Genomic DNA, 23,775 nt, shown 5'->3' with positions numbered 1-23,775 from the left:
CTGTAACTATTAATTCAGCCAAAATATACAGTCAAGGAGTATAATCTATCAGAGGCATTACCATGTACCCTGGGGGCAAAGCATTCCTTGTGGAATAATTATAATAAGAAGTACCTCTTATTCAACAAAAAGATGTGGAATTCTGCAAATATACCTTAAGTAGAAATACCAATGGAAAATTGTTATGTTACTTAATTTTTGTGGGAAACAGTATGTCCAGACAGCTTATTAGCTTTAAGAAAATCTGCCCCTATAAAATACTATAAACATGAAATCCCTGGTGAATTAAAAACATTATACATCTTGTGACATATCTGAAACTCTGCATGCTCTAGATTAAGATCACAGCTTTGCTGTTCTTAGGTAAACCTGTGACTATGGACACGTTTTCCTGTGAAAGAGGGTGGGGAGGGTTAGTCTAGCTGCATCAACTATGGGCTTCACACGCGGCTGCACAACTAAATGTGGTAATCACACAAAATGCCAAAGATTATAAATTCATAGTAGCCCCAAATTAATTCAAAATGAAACGCATAATGAATCCAAAGTATGTTTGGCTGTAATCACCTCTGCTGCATCTAGAGACTTCACTGCAGCCCCTGTTCTGAACACACAACATACGCACTTTGCACAACACACACTACTCAGCATGCAACAACAATCACAGTGCCCGAAACACATCGATTTAAGTCCAGTGTGTGCTATGAACTGCAGGGCTTTTGCTGCACTTGTTAAATTTTCTGCTTTTACAGAAGCACAATGGTTCAATGATGGGAAAGAAACATGTGATTTTTTTTCTACTGTTATTCTTCAACATGTAAGTATATTAGCTTATCTTTATATTATACTATATTAGACTCCTTGGTCTTAAAAATTACTATCCGTGGGGCTGGAATGTTGGTTCAGTAAGGACTTGCTCCCCAAAGCATGGTGACCCAAGTTTGGATCCCCAGCACCAGGTAAAAGCCAGGGATGACATTGTATTGCTTATCTGTGATTCCCATGCTGGGAGGAGAAGGTGGATCTCTACACCCCATTATCCAACCAGCCTAGCCAAACTGATGAGCTCCAAGTTCAGTGAGAGACCCCATCTTAAAGAATAAGGTAGAATGTGACTGAGGAAGGCATCCAATGTTGACTTCTGGGTTCCATATTCACATGGACACATGACAGACACATGCGCATACCTGTACACCCACACAAAAATACTTATTTCTGAAATGACTTTACACAGATTTTTGCCATTTTGTACTTTGTGTTGATTCTCAGTACTAATGTTACAAAATCAAAGTACTGATCAGTTCCAAAAGCTGTCAGTAATGTTTATATTCTATATCCTGGATATTAAAGTACCAACAAGATCAGACATACAAGCACATAAGCACACGCGTTCCATTAGGATGCATATCTTATTTTGTCCCCAGTAAATGGTAAATCATATGTAATCAAAGAATTGGTTAAAATAAATGTTGTATGATTATCAATAAGTATTTAATTTGTGCCTATATGCCTGGGATTTCACATGTTTCTTGCATTGAAAAGGGTTGTAAATTGAAATTATTTGAGTAGGCTTGAGGTAGAGAATATGCTCCCTAGTGTCTCCCTTCTTGGAGTAAACACCAATGCCTCTTCTTTCTGGTAAGCATTTAGTTCAATAAAGGTTTTCTGAGCTCCTCTAATAAGTGAGGGGTTAATTAAATATATAAGCCTGATACTGAATATATATATATATATTTGTAGAAAGAATGCCTTGGCTTCTTTTTCCTCCTGAAGACAATCTGGTTTCCCAAGTGAAGGGGGGCAGAGTATATGGAGGCGGAGGTCTGTGTATTAGATTAGCCAGTCTGCCCCTTAGAGGGTGGCTGCTGACCGGTTTCTCCCCAGTCATCTCCCTTCAAAACCTTTGTGGGAGCTATGCAGACTCCACTCTGGGGAGCTCATGTGTGTACTGCTGTGAGGGGTTTCAGGGGAGTTGTTTAAAGGAGAGTCACTGGGAGGTAGAAAGGATTACATCATACTCATCCGTGGTTGATCCCTGCTGCCAGTGACCCCACCTGGGACCAGTGAGACCCACTCGTGGATGACTTGAGGTTCCTTATATACATGTTTTCCTCTGAGCCTGGAGCACAGACTACCACACTTGTAGATGATACACATGGTAGGTACCCTGACAACATCCTATTTCCATTCTCCATTATTTCTAGAAGGGTGACATGTTTGCTGTGCCAGAAATTCTTATTCATCAAAAAAAAAAGTTGAATAGAATTTGAGGCTGAGACTCATCCAAGGACTGGGTCCTCAGTCGTTTTGCCTTCATTACAGCACAATCTGTTGTTGTTTGCTTATTTATTTTAGAATATGGCAATCACCAAGAAAACTAATCAAGAGCTGAAATCTGTGCTGTGTGTGCGTTTATAGTTTCATATTTAAATTGGTTAAGTGGTAAATGGGATGAACTGCTAATAGGAGACAACAGAAGATTTCTTCACAACCCAGTGCGTTGTAATTGCTTTAACATAGCATTAGATTATGTTCTAATATATTCACCTACTCAGAAACTTCATTTTAACACCAAATTCCCACCCATTCGGGAATTTGCAAAATTCACTGTAGCAATTACACACCAGTTTTTCAAAAAGTAAGTGCAAAAATGTTGAGCAGGTTTATGCTAAGGTTCAAAATGAATTCTAATTGGCATCACTAAATAAAATGGCCTTTCTTCCTCTTGCTTATATATTTTTCACACTATGACTAAATTAGGAAACTTAAATACAAAAGGCTTTCGGAAATAATAGGTTACTACTTAATATACTAGCTCAGTGCAAGAAAGTGGAGATATCAGATAGCAGGAAGCAAAATTACAATAATTATTTAATTAATGAAACTTTCTAATTTAACTGAATTGAGTTGTAATTAGAGGGAGAGGATTTCAAGAAAGTCACAAAGTTCAAGAGGCTGAAAAAAAAGAGTAATGACTTCTTAATCTGCAAAACACAACTTAGGATCAGGCATCCCTTCCCAAATTCAATGGGTGGAGTCCTAGGAGGTGGGGTAGGGACCCTGCAGATTTGTATTCCTTCCTTTAAATACTCACTCTTAAAGCCAGGTGCCTCCCACCGAGTGAAAACCACCCAGAGGGTAAGAGTTAATCAGGACATTGGTTGATATCCTTAAATATTGAGACCCATTGCAAAAATCTATACTAGTGACCAGTGTATAAGGGTTTTGTGCACAGAGCTCTTCAAAGGAAACTAATGTGTATGTGTGTATATTTGTGTGTGTTATTGTTTTGGTATCATTATCAAATTTTCCAGATTTATAAAGTTGATTAAATAATTCTACTGTAAATTTTTTGGGGAAAGAAGTTTCTAATGGCCCAGGATTTGGAACGAGCCCAAACCATCTAAGGCAAGAAGCAAAGAACACTTTAAACAGAAAGGGATTCGTGGGAGGAGGAGGCTGGATTGGGTGGAGGGTCAGCAGGCAGTAAGGTCGAGGTGGTTCCTGACCTACTGAAAGGTCCTTGTAAGATCTAACTAGGAGAGTGCTTGGCTTACATCTGTATTTTCAAAAGTGTGTGGTGTGCTAACTGGGGAGTGGACAGGAATAGTAACTGTCCACTATGGGAGGGAGGATAGAAATCCAGGAAGCTCTGAGCACTTGAACTCATATGGTAATAATTCTGGTGGTCAGGTGACATTGTCTTCAGAATACATTTCTTTTAATGATTGATCATTCTAGTTCACACGTATTCAGTTCTCAGAGTTGATCTGTTGCTACATTACATCCTGTAAGAGACAACAGCTCTGATAGAGAGTATGCTATGTTCATTTTACAAACAGGACTCCAAAGTTGGGGTTAAAGTTTGGCTTCCTGAGCTCTCAGGCATCTGGCCCAGCCAGACATTCCGTTCTTAGTGCACGCCTCTTGCCTTTCCCCTTCTAGAAAGGTGGCAGGCAGGGAAAGCATGCTCACCAGGTGGCTGACTTCAGACTTCTGTCTCCAGTCCCCTACCGCTTTGGTGCCATGAGCCATCTCCTCCACCACCGTCTATTCTGCACCCTATCCTTGGTACTGACAACCATATGAGAGAGATGAGGATCTGTCCTAGTGGCAAAATCAATGTGGTATTTCACCCTTGTCAGAGTGAAAGACAAGAAAATCAATCAATAATTAGCATACCAACGATTTAAATCAAACGCCATTTCACTTCATCGTTTTGCACAATCATCCATGGCTCACTGCTGTTGGAAATTCACTGCACGCTCTCTAGTACTTACTGTGCACACCATCTCTTGAGCTCATTGCTGGTTGCCAAAATTCCATTATTACTGTGGAGCCACTAATTCACAATTCAATAATATTTACTGAACAGGTGGCCTCCATCATTTTATTGCTTTAGTCCTTGAGAAATTAATAAATTAAAACTACTACATGTTTTCAAGTGGGATTTTGAAACTCTCAAAACAATCACGTAATTTCTTTAACCATTAATAATGAACCATGTGATAGAAGAACTTCAGGAGAGAAGAGGGCAGGCAGGGTGCAGAGATGTTACAGCTGGGTAGGAGTAAGAAGCTTGGGTGGCACTCACAGTAGGATACTGACAGATAAATAACAATAATATATCGCACATCTTAAAAAGCAAGGAGAATAAACTTGGAACATCTATCCTATAAGGAAATGTTTGAAGGTAATCTTACCCTCATTCAAACAACACAATGTATACATATAGTGAAATACCACTTTATGCCACATTCATATATGTAGATTTTATGTATCAGCTAGAAAATATAAAATTAATTAACACACCCATGTTATATAGCTGAGAAAAAATAAGTTAATATAACATAGGGATTCCATGAAGTGGGGACTGGAAATTCTTTACTTTGCATCTTACAATCCTTGGAAGAGGGGACTTGAACTACATGATTTTATTTCTTGTAATATTTTTGTAAGAATTAAAAGACAGCACTGAGTTGTAGCAGCAGCAACAAAACAACCTTGTGGGGACTTTCGTCTGGAGCAGTGGCTGTCAATCTTGGCTGTCAAGCATCATCCCAGGGCTCACCTCTTGCCACACTGATCATATCAGGCTCTCTGTAGACTGGTTTGGGGAGCAACAATTTTCAACTTTGCTGCTGATTCCAGTTTGCAACCAGGGGGAGAAAACTGATAGAAACCAAGATCCTATTCAGGAGGGTCCAATGATAGAAAATGAGACCCAGAAGAGGAGAGTGGCCTTCTGGGGGTATAGCCAATTTGAGGTAGAACCACAAATGAAAATGGAGCTTCCTGAGAGCTACTGCTTTTTTGCACTTTTTTTTAGCCCCAGACACAGAACTACGTAGTGGGGGGGGGCGCACAGTCATAGCTGGACGGTTCTATCATTTCCTGCTTTGGATTCTCCGTCTCCTGCGACTTGTAGCAGCTGCCAAACTATTTCAGCTTGTAGCCATAAGCTGGGTTGAGACTGCTCAGTGTCAGCATCACCACCAATGACTGAAACATGGTGTTTCCTCCAATGAGAGCACGCAAAGAGTTCACTAACCAGCTATCAGACAAAACAGACACCCCAGAGACCTGCTCTGCAGCCAAACTTGGAAAGCCTTTGACTAATGGAGCTGTTCTGGAACGTGAGCTGAGCTACCTCGGGAGGTTCCATCGATGTCAAAAATACCACAGAAAAATATAGGCTATCAAAGAAAATTTAAAATATAACATTAACATTTTTAAATCTCCCAATACATATATTTGCACAATATACACACAATACATCCTTAATTTGGTAAAAAAATATTCAATATAATGAAGCGAGTAAATAAACAGAGTAGGAGCAGGAGGGATAATTCTGCAGTTAGAGCACATGGTGCTCTTCTAGAGGACCTAAGGTTCGCTTTCCAGCATGCACACAGTGGCTTACAACGGTCCATAACTCTAGTTCCAGGGAATCCAGGGCCTTCATTTGCCCTCAGCAGTCACAAGGCAAACCCATGGTGCAGGCAAAACACTCATACATACAAAAGCAGGTGAATAGTTGGATTATGGGTTGTTTTAAATCTTCCTCTGCCTTTTAAAATATTCAATGTTTCTATTTGGCCCTGAAATCACACTGAAGGCAAGATTTACTCTAATTTTTATCTGAAGCAAAGCAAATGACTGATTTGTCTGTTGAATGCATTAATTAATATGTCTACATTTTCTTCCTTAGCTCCAGATAGCAAATAATACATGTTTATATGTGCATATTATACTTGTATGTGTGCATGTGTATACGCATGTATCACTTCCTTTTGTATCACTGTGACCAAACACCATGACCAAGGCAACTTAGAGAAGGAAGGGTTTATTTGGGGCGTAGGGATAGGACTTCACTGTCACAATAGTGAGGCAGTGGTGAGCCATGCACAGAATCAAGCAGGCACTGCAGCAGAAACCGCTGACCATAGCATCTCCAACCAAAGCAGCAAGCAAAAGCACCACACTGGAAGGGTTTCATGGCTTGTGAAACCTCAAACCTCACTCCCAGTGACACACTTCCTCAATGTACCCCAGCAATGCCACCAACTGGGGATCAAGTATTCAGATGCCCTCAAATATAAGAGAGCTCTCTTTCAAACCACCCCAATGTATAAATGAGTAATTTTACTTTTTATTTTTACTTTTGTTTTCTTTATGGTTCTTCAAGACAGGGTTTCTCTGTGTATCCCTGGCTGTCCTGGAACTCTCTCTGTAGACCAGGCTGGCCTTAAAATCAGAGCTCCACCTGCCTCTACCTCTCAAGTGATGCGATGCCACCCCCCCCATCACTTGATTTAAAAATTTTTAACCTTTATTTTTATTAACTCAATATGGGTGTTCTGTCTGCCTGTATAGATGTACAGAAGAGGGCATTGGCCCCCCTGGGACTGTGCGTAAATCAACCCTGGGTCCTCTAGAAGAACAATCTATGTTCCTGATCACTAGGCAATCTCTTCTGGTCTCACCTCATTTTTAATTTTTTACTTTTCAGAAAAAGCCAGAGACTTTTTAAATCTTCTACCTTGAAACTGCTGCTTGGTAGTTCTAAAAAACAGAATGATGAAACTCTGGTTCTTTGAAATTTTGTCTATTTGGCATATGTATTTCATTTAAAATAATTTTAAGTACTAGTATATATATATTATAAATATGTTTATTCACCAGACTGGATGACAATATTTTAAATACTAGTATATATATTCTATATATGATTATTCTCCAGTGCACACATCTAACCACAGACACTTTTGATATCTTATGTTCCTCAGTCTATCACCAGCATGCCTTTTTCTTCTTAGATGAAAACTGAACCAGGAACCTACTTTTCTCTTTTACAAGATGGATACACATTTGTGGTAGGAGTTTCAAATGAAACTCTAATGGACTACATGTATATGAGCCAAAGGATAAGAGAATGGGAGTTTAATGTCAGAATTAGGTTTCCCTGTGAAATTAAGATCACCATATAATGTAATCCATCTTTCTGGTCTCTAGGTTACTTAGCAGTATTTACTGAGTCCTGTCTGTGTGTTGAGGGCTCTTCAAGCCTTGGGAAACTTAACCATAAACAAAGAAAGGTCTAGAAGTCTTGCTTTCACGGGGCTTAGGTTCTGTTGGATGATGGTGATGAGGTCAATAGTGATACGAAGATGAAAGGTATTCTAAGGGTGAGGATCCACGGCTGCTGCTGTTCTTACTGGAGAGGGCAAGGGTGCACTTGTGTTGAGGCCAGCTAGGGAACAGAACTAAAGGGACAGCTAGCTCTGGGGCATCAGGAAAAGATGAATATTCTAGAAACTTTACCGATAAATGAAGGGCAAAACATATTTTTCTGTCCCGCCTACCTGCTGGGTTATTTGGAACTTCATTTCTGATGTTGATGTAGTCTGTTTGTAATGGTGTGGTAGCCAGATGAGTCACTTCTTTAGGAAGTAGGGAGAAGAAAAATAAAAGGAAAGGGGGAGAAAAATGGTGTGTATGTGTGTGTGTGTGTGTGTGTGTGTGTGTGTGAGAGAGCATGTGTATAATGTGTGTGTGCACACGCACATGCACACTGATTGTATGCCTGAAACCCCTCTTTGCTTTGTATACAGTACATCAGTGAATGATGCAAAAGCTATAACTGAGACGTATCAAGCTGATTGGTTAAAAAAATAGAGGATGTCCTAGGAACCTACATCTTAATATGGGTGCCTATTACCATACCCTAGCATAGGCACCATATACACTGTCCTAGAAGTCATTCATTAAGTACAACATTATTTTTAAATTTCAAAATCCCCATTGTTATTAAGTATATGTCTACACCTTGCATATGAAAGTGCCAAGCACACCAGAAGGCCAGGTCCTGCTTCCTGACAAATGGGCTTTCTGCACAGCACTGTGCATCATGGGACAAGCCAACCAGAAAAGAAAACCTCATGTACAGAAATTAATTCATCCTTTGAAACAATGAGGAAAAAATAATTTTCTTGCATTATAAGAAAATCAGGAGTTTGAGCTTAGCGATGACTCAGTGTGTAAAGGTGTTTGTTGCCAAGCCTGGGAACCTGAGTTCAGTCATACGCCTACATGGAGGAAGAGAGCCATCTCTCAGAAAGTTCCCCTCTAAGTCTCCACACGCAAGACATGGCATGTGCACTCCCACACATGTAGCCACACCTACACACACTAAATAAATAAATAAATAAATAAGTAAATAAATAAATAAATAAATAAATAAATACAGGAGGAAAGAAAGAATAAGATTAGCTCTAACCACGAGTGTTAACATTTTTGTTGCACTATAGGAAGCACATTTATCTTATCACAAATTAAACCAGTAAATGCTTAGTCATCCAAGTTTAAAATAGGAGCCCATCTATCCTGAACTCATTAAAAGGCCTCCATTTAGCACAGCACTCATAACTAGAGTTTGGAACAGTCCTGCCTTGTAATCTGACTTGTTTCTTGGAGTTTTGTATTACAGTAAACCCTCAAGGCTTGAGATACTCTAAAGATTTGAATTTCACCTTAACTAAAATTTAGCATCTCTTGACTTAGGAAAGATACAGGACCCCAACATCTTTTAGTCACTAAGCAGTAATAAGATCCTCTTTAGAGTATATAAAAAATGAAATACCTCTTTTGGGGATAAACTAAGGACTTTTAGGTGTTGTCAAATACCAGTTCTTTTAATGCTCTGGTTCCCAACGAGAAGTGTGACTGCAATGGCTGAGCTTCTTCCTTTTAAATGAGGAGACTAGCTTCGAAGCCATTAACTCCACCCCAGAGGTGTAATCACCCATTTCTAAAAGCTACAAGGATGAGCTCTGCAGAAAAAGCTCCAAGCTCTTTCATGATCTTTCTAGATTTCACAGCCAATAAAACTTTCTTTCTCGAGAATTCAGGGGATTTCTAAGGCGAGAGAAACCTGGAATGATGACCAAATTCTTACTAATGATTAGGAAGAGGAGGGTAGGAGTCCTTCCAAATCCCCCACACATGGATTTCTATGACTGAAAATGAGTAAACCAGCTATTTATTTTCTGGAAATGCCTAGGCCATATAAAGTTACACTGCCAAGAATGTTATTTAACACCACTGATGAATTATGGTCTTTAATAACAGAGGTTGCAATTCCTGGCTATTGGACTGCTGTCTGCCAGGAAAGATGGGGGAGAATTATGAGTTTAGTGTAAAATAAACAAGGACACAGAAACCAACTGGGAGGCTGATTGGGTGTGTGAACTGAAGGCCAAGCATAAACGACGGAGCTTATGTATGAATCTTAGCAGAAAGCTGAAGTGAAGGCAGACAGCTAAACAGCAGATCATGTGATCTCAGGCCTGGGAAAGCCCTTAAGGAGTTACTGGTACTGGAACACAGGGACTGATACTTCCACAATGCCCTGGGTCCCTAGTCTGGCCCAGCCCAGTGCCAGAGAAAGATTGGCATCTCTAAGAAACCCCTTTCATTTCTAAACACGTTTACAGTGCAATTGTCTTGCCTTCTCCAAACCATGACTGTTTCTTGCAATTTCATCTTCCCACCTGTAGTGGGATTGTGATAAAGCTGAGGCTGCAAACAAGGTCAACTGTGCAGAGGTTGAGAGCACAAGCAAATGGAACTGGCCATGAAAGGTGTTGGGGACTTAGGCCAGCTAGAGAGTTTGGAGCACATGCTAGAGGCAGCCTACTTCTTGCCAAGGAGGGAGACAGACATGTGACTAGTTTTTCTGCTGAACAAAATTTTAAAAATAGAATTTTAGTTGATATATCCTGATGTTTTAAAGCATAAAGAATACATTTCTAATAGTTTTTGGAGATCAAGTCATCCAAAATTTACATTCCATGAAGAGAAAAACTGCAACCGAAGACAGACAGTGACTGAGCCAGACCAAATGATGAGCTGGAGGCAGATGTGGAGGAGGAGCGCTTAAATGTAAGGTCCTGTCTCTACGTCAGGCATGCCATTCTACAGTTGGTGATGGCTTTGCCTACAGATGTATTAACACACTGTGAAACAAGAATGAAGCCTACAACATTGTCCTGTGCTCAGTGATAAGGGACCACTGTTCACAGCCAGTTTTTGCAATAGCTTTTGAGTTGAGATGAAGCCTGAGGAAATGGCTGTGAGCATACGTCTAGGCTATGAGCCTCTACTCCACGGGCAGGCAACCTGCATCTATGGCTTAGTTCTACAGCTTACTGTCTGTGTGGTCAGGTCATCTGTAGAAATGGGAATGGTTAGAAAGCTATTTCAGCACTGTCAAAGTTAAACACAAAAGTTCTTGGGTTATCCTTAATGGAGAATATAAAATAAAACTGCATGGTGGACACTTTAGAAACAGGATAGCCCTAAGAACTGATTTCATCAAAGCAGCTAGCTCCTATATGAAGGTCAGGGCAGAAGCCATTAAAGCAAGGGTCATCAAGGTAGCAGAAACCCGTGCAGTAAAGTATTAGGATATATATGCCTGCACAGGCAGGACTTCCATTATCTCCTTGCCAATTCTAAACTTTGAGAACTCACGAGTGTGTATATATTCTCTATCTGCCTCCTATGCAAGAACTGCAGAGGATCTACAGCTTCTGCAGCCTCCCTCCTCTCCCCCATCTCTCAGATGCCATCAAAATCCTTCCCAGGCAACTGGAAACTTATTTATCTCTTAACTATGCACTAGTGATTGATAGACACAAAGCTAACAACTAAAGCCTCTGAGAAACAGTGGGAAGGAGAACTTCTTCCAGACGGTAACTCAGATACAGAGAGCGGCACACTTGGGGTGATTCACCACAGGTACCATGCATGTTCTCACTCTGGTGACAATGACATTTCAGCCTAGAGAAGGCACAGGTGTAATCAGAGAGCCATAAGAAGCTCTCCAATTATCAAGAGAGCCCAGTAGTCTCTTTCCAGCAATGGAGGTGGCCAGTAGAAATGGGTGACTGCTCTATCTCTGAGCATTAAGGTCACAAGAGGCTTGGTCAGCCAGGGGATTTGGTGGTTTATGCCACAGTTTCTGCTTGTGACTGTGTGCCACCAAGTTATGAGTTAACACTGGGGCTGCGGAGATGCCCCAGAGGATCAAGTGTTTCCAAATATGGCAACCAGAGTTCAGATCCCCAGCAACCACATACAAAAGTTACACCAGAGGGTGGAGGCAGGAGGATCGTAGGGACTGCTAACCAGCCATCCTACCCAAAATGGCAAACTCCATGGCCAGCGAGAGATCCTTGCCAAGTGCCAGCTCAGAGTAACTAAGATACAGGTATCTACATACTAGCCCATAAAATCCATACAACAAGCAGTTCAGACAGACACTGCTATCCTCTGTCACAGCATAGGATCCTCAAGCCCTGAGATGTTGACTAACTTGTTCAAAGTCACACAGCATGGAAACAGCAGAGGCTTACAAGACTAAACCTGTGCTCCAGTTAACAGGCTCTCTACAAAGGCCTATAGAATGTTTGATGTCCTTCACTCAAAGGACACTGGAGGAAGGCTCTTGGACAGGCATCCGATCACCTCCAAGAGCTCTCACTGTCTTTATATGTGTCTAGATCTTCGCATCAAGGCTTGCACGGGGGAGACAGTGTTCCTGGACAGCCCTTTGCTCCTGTCTGTGGACACATTCTCTAGAGGTGTTGCACCTCCTCCCACTCTATTGAAGGCCTGTAAATGCAATTTTACCCACCTCTAAGGACAAAAGCTACATGAATTAAGTCTCGGAAAGAACAATGACTGGCTGATGTAAGGAGAAGGAGAACAAAACGAAAGGGGAAAGATGACTTGAGAGCATGTTTTAAAGAAGTCACTGTTAAGTCAGGTCCAGTGGCACAAGCTTATAACCCCAGGGTTCTGCAGCTGGTGCTAGAAGTTTATGAGTTTGCAGGCGGTCTAGGCAATACAGCAAGACCATGTCTACCAAAAAGTAGCTGTCATCAAAGTGGAGCTGTAAGGAAGACGCTGACCTTGATTAAAAGGTGGTTAACCATAAGCACCAATGAGGAGGCTCCATAGCTGATACCTCCTGACTACTGGAAGGGATCAGAAGTGACTTAGACACTTAAGAAATGCCCTCCTCTGCTTTCTATTGCCACAGTCAAAAGCAGCCTGGGGAGGATAACATGTTCGTCTTATAACTACCATATCACAATCCATCACTGGGGAAGTAAGGGCAGGAATTAAAACATGGAGGCAGAGATCATAGAGAAAGAGTGTTCAGTGGCTCGCTTGGCAGGGCCATGTTTCATATACATGCCAGGGTCACCTGCTCAGGCATGACACTGACCACTTCAAGCTGGGCCCTCCCACATCAATCACTAATCACAAATATACCTGATAGACTTGCCTAAGGCCAGTCTTATGGGGCATTCTCTCAACTGAGGCTTCCTCTTCCTAGATGACCCTAGCCTGTGCCAACTTGACAAAAAACTAAGGAGCATGAGGAAGGGATCTGGCAGTTCCTTAAAAGTCAGAGTGGCCATGTAACCCAGAAATTCTGCTTCTCAATATAAACCTAGGAGAAACACACACACACACACACACACACACACACACACACACACACACACAGACACATACACAGACACGCAGAGACACACACATATATACACACACACAGACACACACACATATACACACACAGACACAAACACATGCACACGCAGACACACACACACAGGCACAAGAATGTACATAACAGCACCATTCAAAAAAAATCCCAAAGTAGAAATGACCCAGTTCTCATCAAGTGACAATAAATAAAATGTGGAATGCTTTTTGGCAGTAAAATTAAATGAAATAGTAATCGGTGACATTTATTACAACTATGGTGAACAATGGGAAGAGTATGATATGTGAGAAACTAGACCAAATTCACATATTAAAGGACTCAAACAGACTCCATGTACAAGATAGAAATACATAGAAATGGAAGGGAGGGTGGAAGGGAGGGAGGAACGGAGGGAGGGAGGGAGGAAAGGAGGGAGGGAGGGAGGAAGAGAGGGAGGAAGCAGTTATGGAAGATTTTCAAAACCATGGATTCAGAAAAAGAAGAAACTGAAAGAAGGCACACAGGAGAGAGAGGGATGAAGAGAAAGGGCGATAGGGAGGGGGAAGAGAGAGGGGGAACAGAAAAGGGGTGGGAAGCTGGGCAGTGGTGGCGTATGCCTTTAATCCCAGCACTCAGGAGGCAGAGGCAGGCAGATTTCTGAGTTTGAGGCCAGCCTGGTCTACAGAGTGAGTTCCAGGACAGCCAGGGCTACACAGAGAAACCCTGTCTCTAAACAAAACAAAACAAAACAAAACAAAACAAAAAAAAAGAAGAAAAAAGAAAGGAAAAAGAAAAGGGATGGGAGAGAGGGGAGAGAGAGGGAGTGGTAGAAGAGAGGGGAGAGAGAGAGAGAGAGAGAGAGAGAGAGAGAGAGAGAGAGAGAGAGAGAGAGAGAGAGAGAAAGAAGAGAGAAGGATGGAAGAAATAATTTATTTAGTTGAATTTGTTTCTGTCTGGTAATTAGGGCTCTATCACAGCAGATGATAAACACTATATGTAGGCTCCAAAATTCTAAACCCAAGCCTTCTCTCCCCCAAGCTGTTGTCTCCTCAAATCAGGGCATTGATGGAGAAGTATGGCAAATATTAGCTTTTGATTTTCCTCTAAACTCAGGGACTGGATTAAAAAGGCCACAACCATGTCCCCTGGTGCCCTGCAATCTGAGCTCACTAAATAACCATATTCCATCAACATCTAGCCTGTATATGGTTTCCTAAGTGAATTCCCAGGTCTGACTCATATTTAATGAGGAGAAAGTTGAGCCTTCAGGCCCTAGAAGAAAGTGTAGGACATTGATTGACAGTGAAACTCATATGCTCACCTTGGTCACACGAATCACAGTCCTGTAGAAGTCTCCCCCTCTGACTAATGTGGGAATGTGTCCAAGGCATAACAGGGAGATCAAAAATAACAGCAGACACAACTTTTATTTTATTTTGGCATGGAGAAATATTACATTAACTTTTAGACTATCACCAACCCTTTCCTTCTTAGTATGCCTTAAGCATCCTTTGTGTAGAAAATCAAATTATAGTTTTCTTCAAGACTGGTGAGCCATTAATTGATCCAGTGTGTCTGCTGTTCTGAAAGCGGTTTCTTAGACAGGGACAAACGATAACTATTGTGCTGTGCACAGAGAAGCTCAGCTTAAGATTCCACGCTCACACACAGAAAAACATTTATGGAACCCTTAAATTTCACTATGGAACCTTGGTGTTTACAGATCCCAGAATAACTCCTGCATGCCCTGCTTCCCACTCCCTGAATCTATATTTTCCATATTAAATGTTAATTGAAAGATGCCTTACATGACTTGGATACTCTTCCATAGTGCAAATATCCTTGGAGATCAAGTTTAAGCAGGGGCCCTATGACTCAAGGTCAGAGTGCAGGTCTCTCCCTGGGAGAGTGATTGTGCTCAAGGAAATACAGCAAATGTCTCTAACGTGCAGGGTCAGAAGTTTTCTAAGAAGGTAACGGTTTCTCCTCATGAAAACCATGCTGTTTTCTGGCTCATTTTTCATTTTGCCTCCCAACCTGTTTTCCAGAAAGTTAACAAATGCCCTTGACTACAACAGCTGGTGTTGGTTACTCTGGGCAAACTAATTGTATATTTCACGAATAGATGCTATGAACTCTTGAAAGAGAGATCTGTCTCTATAGAAAATATGTCTGCACGTACAGCCAATCTGCATGTTCCATCCCAGTTCTTTGCTTATTAGAAGCTTGGGCTTTAATTGCAACAATTGTTCTGATTGGATGACTCTGCCCAGAACGACACTCCAGTCATTTCTCCCACATCCTGCTTGCAGGAAATGCTGTGAGGGAAAAAAGGACCCACCTCTCAGGTGCCTCTGCATGAGCTTGCGCTCAAAGAAGGCAGTTTCCTATAACCAGTGGCCTGTGCTAATAAATATGAATAACATAGTCTTGTTGCTTCTGTTACTTCTCTCACGAAAACACTGTTTATAGACTGTGTTGAATTGGGGCAATCATGCTTATTTTTAGTCTGGCCCCTGTGGTCACTGACAAAGGTCTTTCTTGAGTGCATCTCGAAACCAGATGCAGGCAGAAGACAACACAGCAGTAGAAAGTAATTCTAACGTTGTGGCTATTCTTGGCTTGTTGGGCATTGCAATGTTTCACCCATGCTCCCCGTCAGTCCATCTCTCTAGATGACAACCTGGCAGAGCTTTGAATATTATTTACTTATGGTCCCAGCAAGGGGAAGGGCTCCTGAGAAGGGCTGAAACCTGACTTGGGAGAGCAGTTTGCCGATGGTCAGCTGCAGACAGGTAAGTTGACCTGCCTCTTGATACACAAACACTTGCACCAGGTATGTATATCTGATACACACAACGAAGCGCAGAGACAAGTTATTAGAACTTCCGGTTCCAAACAGGTGCTGAAACGGGTCACTAACAAGAACAATATCTCAGCCCTGTTTCCCAAATCTCACTTTCCAAATTCTCCTGGGAGAAGACACTCCACAGCTTGAACCCTCTCCCGAACCAGACTCTCCGATACTCCCCCAACATACTGAAACCTCTCATGCTTGTAACCTGTCCCCCAAGCGACGCACAACAAAACTTAATAGGTTCATACATAAGAGACTGGTCTCTGGTGCTGCACGGACTTCTCAGCCAGAGGTGCCCCGGAGGCGGTGCTAGATCTCCCTAGACGCTTCTCGGGCTCCCCTCCCCCACGTCCGCCAGGCACCCCCCGGGTTGCTCACCTGCGTGGGGCATGGTGATGGTCTCGTTTGTGTTGGAGCCCACGTTAAAGATGACCACAGCGGAGGCGTTCTGCAGGAACGCGTTCCGGATCTTATCCCTGTACGTGCAGTTGCCCTTGGGGATGAGGGCTATCCAGTGCTTGCCGTGGGCCGGCGCGGCGAACTTGGTGTTGGGGTCGCAAGCCAGGCGGTCTTGGGCCGAGCTGGCCATGACCACCTCGCCGCGCGCGTCCTGCTTGGGCGAGTGCTCCCCGTATCGCCCGCACTCGCTCTTCTCCGTGTGCAGCTCCGCGCCGCCACCGCTGCCCGCCACCGCGGCCCCGGGCTCGGGCTCCAAATAGGTGATGTTCACGAAGGCGGTGTACCATTCCTCCTTCTCCGCCACGGTGAAGTCCAGGCAGAGCAGATGCACGAAACAAAAGGAAAGCAGCCATGTTGAGAGAGCCAGACTGCGGCACGCTTGGATGAGAGACATTGTCATCTCTCTCCTCCGGGGTCCCCTCCCCGCCCCCTGCGCCCTCCCCCCGCTCCGTCCCTCCTTTCCCTGCCCCGGCCAACCCCGGGCAGCCACTCTGGTTCTCCTGTCGCTGCGACTCACTCCCTGGCCGGCGGAGCTCCGGCTGGGACGCGCAGACGCTGCGGAGACCGGATCCGGGACGAGCGGGAGAAACCCGCCCTGTCCCCTCTCAGCCGAAGCGCGGCGCTGGCATCGGGCTTCCCGGGTGATCGCGGCGCGGTCGCGGAGCGGGCGCCGCGCACTTGCGGGGGAGTCCGGCTGCCAGGCGTCCTGTTCCTTTGCCCCGTGTCGCCTTCTCTCATAGAGGTGGCGGGGTCCTCGGGTTTGGAAGGGGTGGCGGCTCTGCTTGTCGCGGCCGAGCGGGGCGGGGGTGGGGTGCTGGAGATCCTCGGTGCTGGGACTATCGGTCCCGCTGCAGACGCGGAGGTCGCTCCTGTTATGCGTGGGTTCCCATGGGCAGTAGGCGCTGCGCTTCTGGCCAGACTAGGTGGCTACGCCCGGGACACTCACTTGCCGAGGGAGGGGGAGGTACGGGGCAGATGGGATGGGGGAGAGCGTGAGGAGAGGGATACAGCGTTTTGTGTGTGTCTGTATTTGTGTGTGTGTGTGTGTGTGTGTGTGTGTGTGTGTGTGTGTGTGTGTGTGTGTGTGTGTGTGTGATGTGCGCGTGCAAGGAGGAGCTTAGTATGATGTCAAAGCTCCTGGGCTCCCCTTGCAACGCTCACTCTGTCTCTCTTCCTGGGCGTCAGCGACCTCTGCTGGGCCTCAAATTCAGGCTTCGACAGTTGCGGGCAAAAGGTAAAAAGGACCTTCAGGCCTTTGAATTGGGAACAATTAATTGAGGGAGTCTTAAATACAGCAAAGTGTAGGAACCTCTCTGGAACAGCATTTCCGTTTGCTGGAAGATGTGCAGAGAGTTCTCTGGTATTTATCCCAGCACTGATTGGTCATGAGGCCCCTCCCCCCCGCCCCCCCAGACCTGAATATTTAGGACAGTGGCTGTCAGAATTCCAGTTTTAAACCAGGACTGATCAGCATGAATTCAGGAGAATTTCACATTTATTAAGTCAGGGGTGGGGTCCTTGGTGATGCACACTCTGCTGGTCTAAGGACCAGTCTGTGGTGTGGGTAAAAGTGACTTCTTTTCCTCTGCTCTGGAAGCCAGCTCATGGCATGGCGTTAGTTTTCTTAGAAAATGGACCTCTCCTCATACTTTAAGATTGAGACATTTTGCCTCCATTCCCACTCTAATAGCCCTGCCTTAGAGGATTCACAGCGTCAGTAGGTGGTATGTGTGTGTGTGTGTGTGTGTGTGTGTGTGTGTGTGTGTGTTCGTTACCATTTTAAGCTGTGTTTTCCAGTTGTGACAGAGATTAAAAGAAACCAGTGGAGAACAGTTTCCTAGAGTCGTGTTCTAATAGCAGAATTCTTTAACAATTAGATATCTGGTTGGTTGTTACACTTCCTCATTAATGGTTTCTGTAGTTTCAGAAACCAGTAATATAAAATGTCTACTTATTTATACATACACAAATATGGTAGTGCTTAATGATTTACATTATATCTTCCACCTGGTTCTCTTTCCTGTGCCTCTCGAGAAGCACTGAGAAGCCCAGCAGTTTTTGTCACAATATACACATCCTAGGTCTGGACATCACAAAACAGAAGATGGATTCTGGATATATCCTATGTCTAAATATAATCCTCAAAGGACGAAGGACTTGAATGATTATTAGGGGACCAGTTGTTGGTAATAGGAAGGAGTTGTAGGTACAATAGATCAGACAGGTTGGTGTTTGATGTGTTCAGAAGCCATAGTGAGCTCATCAGGGGTGGAGAGAGATGAGCGATGGAAAGAATGAGATGGGATTAATGGTGGGAAGATTCTAAGTGGCCTTGCAGTTTAATCTGGGTGAGAGGAAGATTCCTGGGAGATGTCTGGACAGAAAAATGTGGTGTTATATGAGAACATCAAAGTTTTATTCTGACAGTACTGGAGGAAGGATAGAAGCAAGGAGGGCACTTAAGGAGCTGCAAAAATAATCTGGGGGGAAAGCCAAGAGAAACGCATGCTGAGGAAATGGCAGAGCATGCTAAGGAGTGACTGGCTCATGGGGGGCTCTGGAGGTGGAGTGGAGTGACTGGCTCGTGGGGGGCTCTGGAGGTGGAGTGGAGTGACTGGCTCGTGGGGGCTCTGGAGGTGGGGTAGGCACTGTTCTCTGATGCTTTGGTGAGGGTGGTAAGGAAAATACAGAAGTCAGGAAGCAACTGGTGTAGAGAATCTCTTAGATGCATCACCTGTCAATAAATAAAGGCTTATGGCCAATGAGCTGAGGCAGGAAGTGGAAAGTGGGACATTGGCAGGAAGAGAGAGGATTCTGGAAAACAGGGAGAGAATAAAGAGAGATTCCAGAGAGATGCTAAGAAAGAAGATAAGGAAGAAGCAGCCTGGGACTGAAGGAGAGGTAACTAATCATGAGGAAAACAGAATAGTGTGAATGGATTAAATAAGTTATGAGCTAGTTAGGGAGTGAGTCATGGCTTATGGCCTAGGCATTTATTAGCAAATAATTAGTCTCAGAATTGTCATTCAAGTAGCAGGGTACAGGAAAGGAAAAAAAAACCCAACAGATTCACTTATTTACAAACTAGAGTTGTCATTTTGTAAGATGACCAAGATTGCAAGGGGCACTTTGGGTTTAAGAATCAACCGCTTTAGATGTATTCGGTTTTAGGTCACCAGAGTCACCAAGATGGCAGTTTGGTGCAGCTTGCCACATTATTAGGTTATGGAAGATTAGATCAGAGCATGTGAAGAATTTTTGTTATTGTCACACTAATAAGATTGCCAAATTGTGTTTTTAAGGTTGGCTTCATGAAGCACCAAAGTAAAGGGGGCTCTTTAAGAAATTCTTAAAAATAGTAACAGTGATGAGTCCCAACAGGAGGACTCTCTACCAGTCCAAGTTTCTGGAGGACTCCTTGGTGGAGGTAGCAGATTTTCAGGAGGTTTGGGTCTGAGTCAGAAGCAAAGAGCAGCCACACTGAGGAGTGGAGGGTACTCGGTTCTCTGAGCACCAGCCAAGTGGATTTTCTGTAGACACTCTCCACCTTGGCAACCATACTGAGTCTCACCACCATTGTATCCAACATGCTCAAAGAGACTCTGACCTTAGACATTTTACAAAGTGAGTTATGTCATTTACAAATACAATTTACTATGGCTTTACGTACATACCTTAATAATTTAATAGAGGTCATATGTATAGAAGTTTCGACGTCTGGGTTTCTTTTGTCTTACTTCAAAAAAATTTATCTTGATCGATCAGTCCCACCTAACAACATTGATGATCATTCATTAGCATGTATCTTTTATTATAATAAACTCTTAGATAACTTGATCTGCCTGAAAACAAAAGAAATCTTTCAAAACATATTCAGTGAGGCTATGGAAGGGGAAAAAGCCATCCAATACCACAGAGCATTGTTGGGATACCGAAAACATAATACTTGCCTAAAGCAAAACCTTTGAAAGTCAGACCATCCTAAGTTGCCCTCTCAGGGGATGGTCACCTCTCTCTTTTATGCGGCTGTGCTCTTCTGGATGCTCAGAGGACTTTGATATGATCAAAGATTTTACTATCAGATGTAGTAATCCAAATGAATGCTGAATGTTGGTTTGTCAGATCTAAAAACATACATATCAGAATAACACAGTGAGAATAATAATTCTAGGTTTAGATAGAAAAAAAAACAGGAGTGTTCAAGTTAGATTGATTCCATTTCACACATTTAGTGATGATAATCTCAGAAGAACCAGCTGGGTTTCCTACTAGTACTTCGGGTCCAAGCATCTGCCACAGTGCCTGGCTTAGAGTAGGCGTTTGTAAGTATTAAGTGTTACATACTAACAAGGAGCTGAGGTTTCTGAGGACTGGACCATAAGACAGGTGCTATTCTAAGCTCATATATAGACTGCCTTGCTTGGTGCTTAGTTCCTCACTCCAGCTTTACAGCAGCATTAACTAAAAGAAGTAGAGTAGCTTCCCTGAGGTAAAAAGCCTGGCATACCTGGGAGAAGGACTTTCTCTCCAGAACTCGGCTGGGGCTATGGTTTTAAGGACAATGCAATTGCTCCATAGGCTCTTGTCTCTGATATTTCCCAGTTTCTTAATTTTACTCTGATTTATAACTTCACTTCCTTTGCCTCTGCCTAATTCTCTGTTCTTGTTTTCAGGCCATCAGGCCTACCTCATTTTCTCTCTTAGGGAAAATGATGGCTTTCCTAGGTGTCTTGCCACCAAGGGTGGGCTGCTTTGCTGCTCTGAGACCATGTATTCTGCAGATGGGAGTGTAAGAATGCTCACAGTCCAGCAATTTCTCTGATTCCTGATACAAGCACATTGGATACAAATGGAAGGCCCCAGAAGCATTCTTTTGAGCATAACACTATACTAATACTATCTATGTCTTCCTCCTTTGTGTTTTTATCAAATTCTCAAATTTCAGAACAGTAGACCCGCTAAAATAGCTATTTTGTTTCACTACTCTGGCTTATCAATTGACCTCTTTCTGTTACAGCCCTTGATAAACTGTTGAGGTTTCATCTGGGCTTCTTTGCTCTTACCGGAAACTTTCCAAACAACTTCACATCACAGATATGTTTTGAGAGACTCGATACAGAAAGTCAGCTTGGGACAATTCATTTGGGACTTGAGCCAAAACCAACAGAAATGTCTTCACCACAATATATCCTTTTCCTTTTTTCTTTAATTTTTTTCCACATGGGTGTCTTTTGTTGTTATTTTTTCTCTGCTCTAAGTCACTGCTTTTTCTTGGATGTGTTTAAGAGCTGGCTACTTCTGCCATATTCTTCTTAGGACCAGCTTGTCCTTTCCAGCCAGGAAGCTGGGATAGGGGAGGGCGTGTCTGTGAGTCAAGACACTGAGCATTTCCTCACACACTGACTGAGCGTGACAGCTGAGAGAATAGCTGTTGGAGCATCTTCAAACTCTGTCAGAATTGCCAGAAGGGATAGACTCCAGACCCTCTCCCCGCCCTTTCTATTGGGCTGTTTAGAAAGATGTTTCTTAGAATGAATTTTCATTTTACGGTGAATTCTCATCCCACAGGGCTGATAAAGAGGCCTGGAACACAGTCAGGGGAGAGATATCCTCCCACGGAAAGCTTGGGCATCAGAGATTTAATCCCAACTCTACGCCTGATTTGCTATTTAGGTCAAGACTGCAGCTAGACTAATCACCCCTTTTGATACACGTTGCTATCTGTACTAATTCCTAAATGTCTACTGAGCTGTAATTGCCCTCAGTTGGCCTCACGTCAACAACCTTAATATATTGCCTTTGCTTGATTTGATCACTGCATGATAAGGCTGTTGGGAGAAAGAAAATAATATTTGTTCATTATTTCCCAGAAGCCGTTATAAGCTTTCATAGAATAAGCTAGACACCACTCCACCCAACCCCCTGCCTAGAACAGTTTCTTCTTAATTCAGCTTGTTTGTTTGTTTGTTTGCATCTGCCTGTAGTCTTGGGGATTGAACCCAGGACCTCACACATGCTATGAAAATCCCCACCACACTTCCAACACAGGGTCAGTTTCCTTAAAACATGGAACAATCGCAATCCTAGCAATCGATGGCATTTGTCCCTTTCCAGTGCTAACATTCATTGTATCTGGTCACAGCAGTTGCTCCTGTTGCTGGTGTTTGGATGACAGATGTTAAGGGCTGTTTCCTTCCATCCATCACTGTTATTATTCAGGATGGCTCATTATGAAATCAAAATGGATCTGCAGAGGGTACTTGGAATTTGTGGTGGAGGAAACCATTCACTCAGACCATTGATACGAGAACAGATTTCCTCTCTCTGAAGAAGCTTTCCTCGTTGACTAGGAGTGCAAGGACTGAAAGAAAGTATGAGAAAGAAAGCCCCAGTGTAGTAGTTTGAATGTAATTGACCTCCATAGGCCCATGAGAAGTGTCACCATTAGAAGGTGTGGCCTTGTTGGGGTAGGTGTGGCCTTGTTGGAGTAGGTGTGGCATTGGAGGAAGTGTGTCACTGTGGAGGTGGGGCTTTGAGTTCTTTATTTTATTTTCAAATTTTTTATTGGATTTTTTTGGGGGGTGGTTCGAGACAGGGTTTCTCTGTGTATCCCTGGCTGTCCTGGAACTCACTCTGTAGAACAGGCTGGCCTCGAACTCAGAAATCCACCTGCCTCTGCCTCCCAAGTGCTGGGATTAAAGGCGTGTGCCACCACTGCCAGGCCTGGATATTTTCTTTATTTACATTTCAAATGTTTTCCCCTTTCCAGGTCTTCCCGTTGGAAACCCCCCTATCCCATTCCCTCTCCCCCTGTCTCTCTGATGGTGCTTACCCACCCACCCACCCACTCCTGTCTTTCTGCCCTGGCATTCCCCTACACTGGGGCATCAAACACCCACAGGCCTAAGGGCTGCTTCTCCCACTGATGTTCAACAAGGCCATCCTCTGCCACATATGTGTCCAGAGCCATGGATCCCTTCATGTGTACTACTTGGTTGGTGGTCCAGTCCTAGGGAGCTCTGGGGGGTCTGGCCAGTTGACATTGTTGCTCTCCCTATGAGGCTGCAAATGCCCTCAGCTCTTTCAGTCCCTTCTCCAACTCCTCCTACTCTCAGTCCAATGGTTGGCTTTGGGCATCTGCCTTTCTATTTGTAGGTCTTTGGCAGAATCTCTTGGGAGACAGCCATATCAGGCTCCTGTCAGCAAGCATTTCTTATATGTGCTCATGCAACACCCAGTGGGACAGTCGCCTTCTGCTGCCTGTGGATCAAGATGTAGAACTTACAGCTCCTTCAGCACCATGTCTGCCTGCAAGCTGTCATGCTTGATAATGGACTAAACCTCTGACCTATAAGCCAGCCCCAATGAAATGTTTTCTTTATAAGAGTTGTCTTGGTCA

The 23,775-nt window shown here is 43.5% G+C and overlaps 1 protein-coding gene across 4 annotated transcripts in view; it reads right to left on the bottom strand.

Moving 5' to 3' along the window:
• The window catches only part of Rnf150 (ring finger protein 150), a 228,006-nt gene extending 210,486 nt beyond the window's left edge, over positions 1-17,520 (bottom strand). Inside the window, exons 1-2 of one of the 4 annotated variants that reach the window (XM_017312866.2) lie at positions 16,894-17,520; positions 16,296-16,668 (exon numbers count right to left, since the gene is read on the bottom strand). In XM_017312866.2, the coding sequence (XP_017168355.1) occupies positions 16,296-16,506 (211 nt within the window). In that variant the 5' untranslated portion in view covers positions 16,507-16,668; positions 16,894-17,520. Of the gene's footprint in view, positions 1-16,295 lie in introns of all 4 variants that reach the window. The other 3 variants (XM_030243623.1, XM_017312865.2, NM_177378.4) reach the window with 3 other exon arrangements.
• Between the last annotated feature and the right edge of the window lie 6,255 nt (positions 17,521-23,775).

Source organism: Mus musculus, chromosome 8, assembly GCF_000001635.26.
Source record: "Mus musculus strain C57BL/6J chromosome 8, GRCm38.p6 C57BL/6J".
In the NCBI taxonomy this organism is placed as follows: Eukaryota; Metazoa; Chordata; class Mammalia; order Rodentia; family Muridae; genus Mus; species Mus musculus.
Note: the sequence above shows the minus strand (reverse complement) of the source record. Positions and strands in the feature narration are given on the sequence as shown.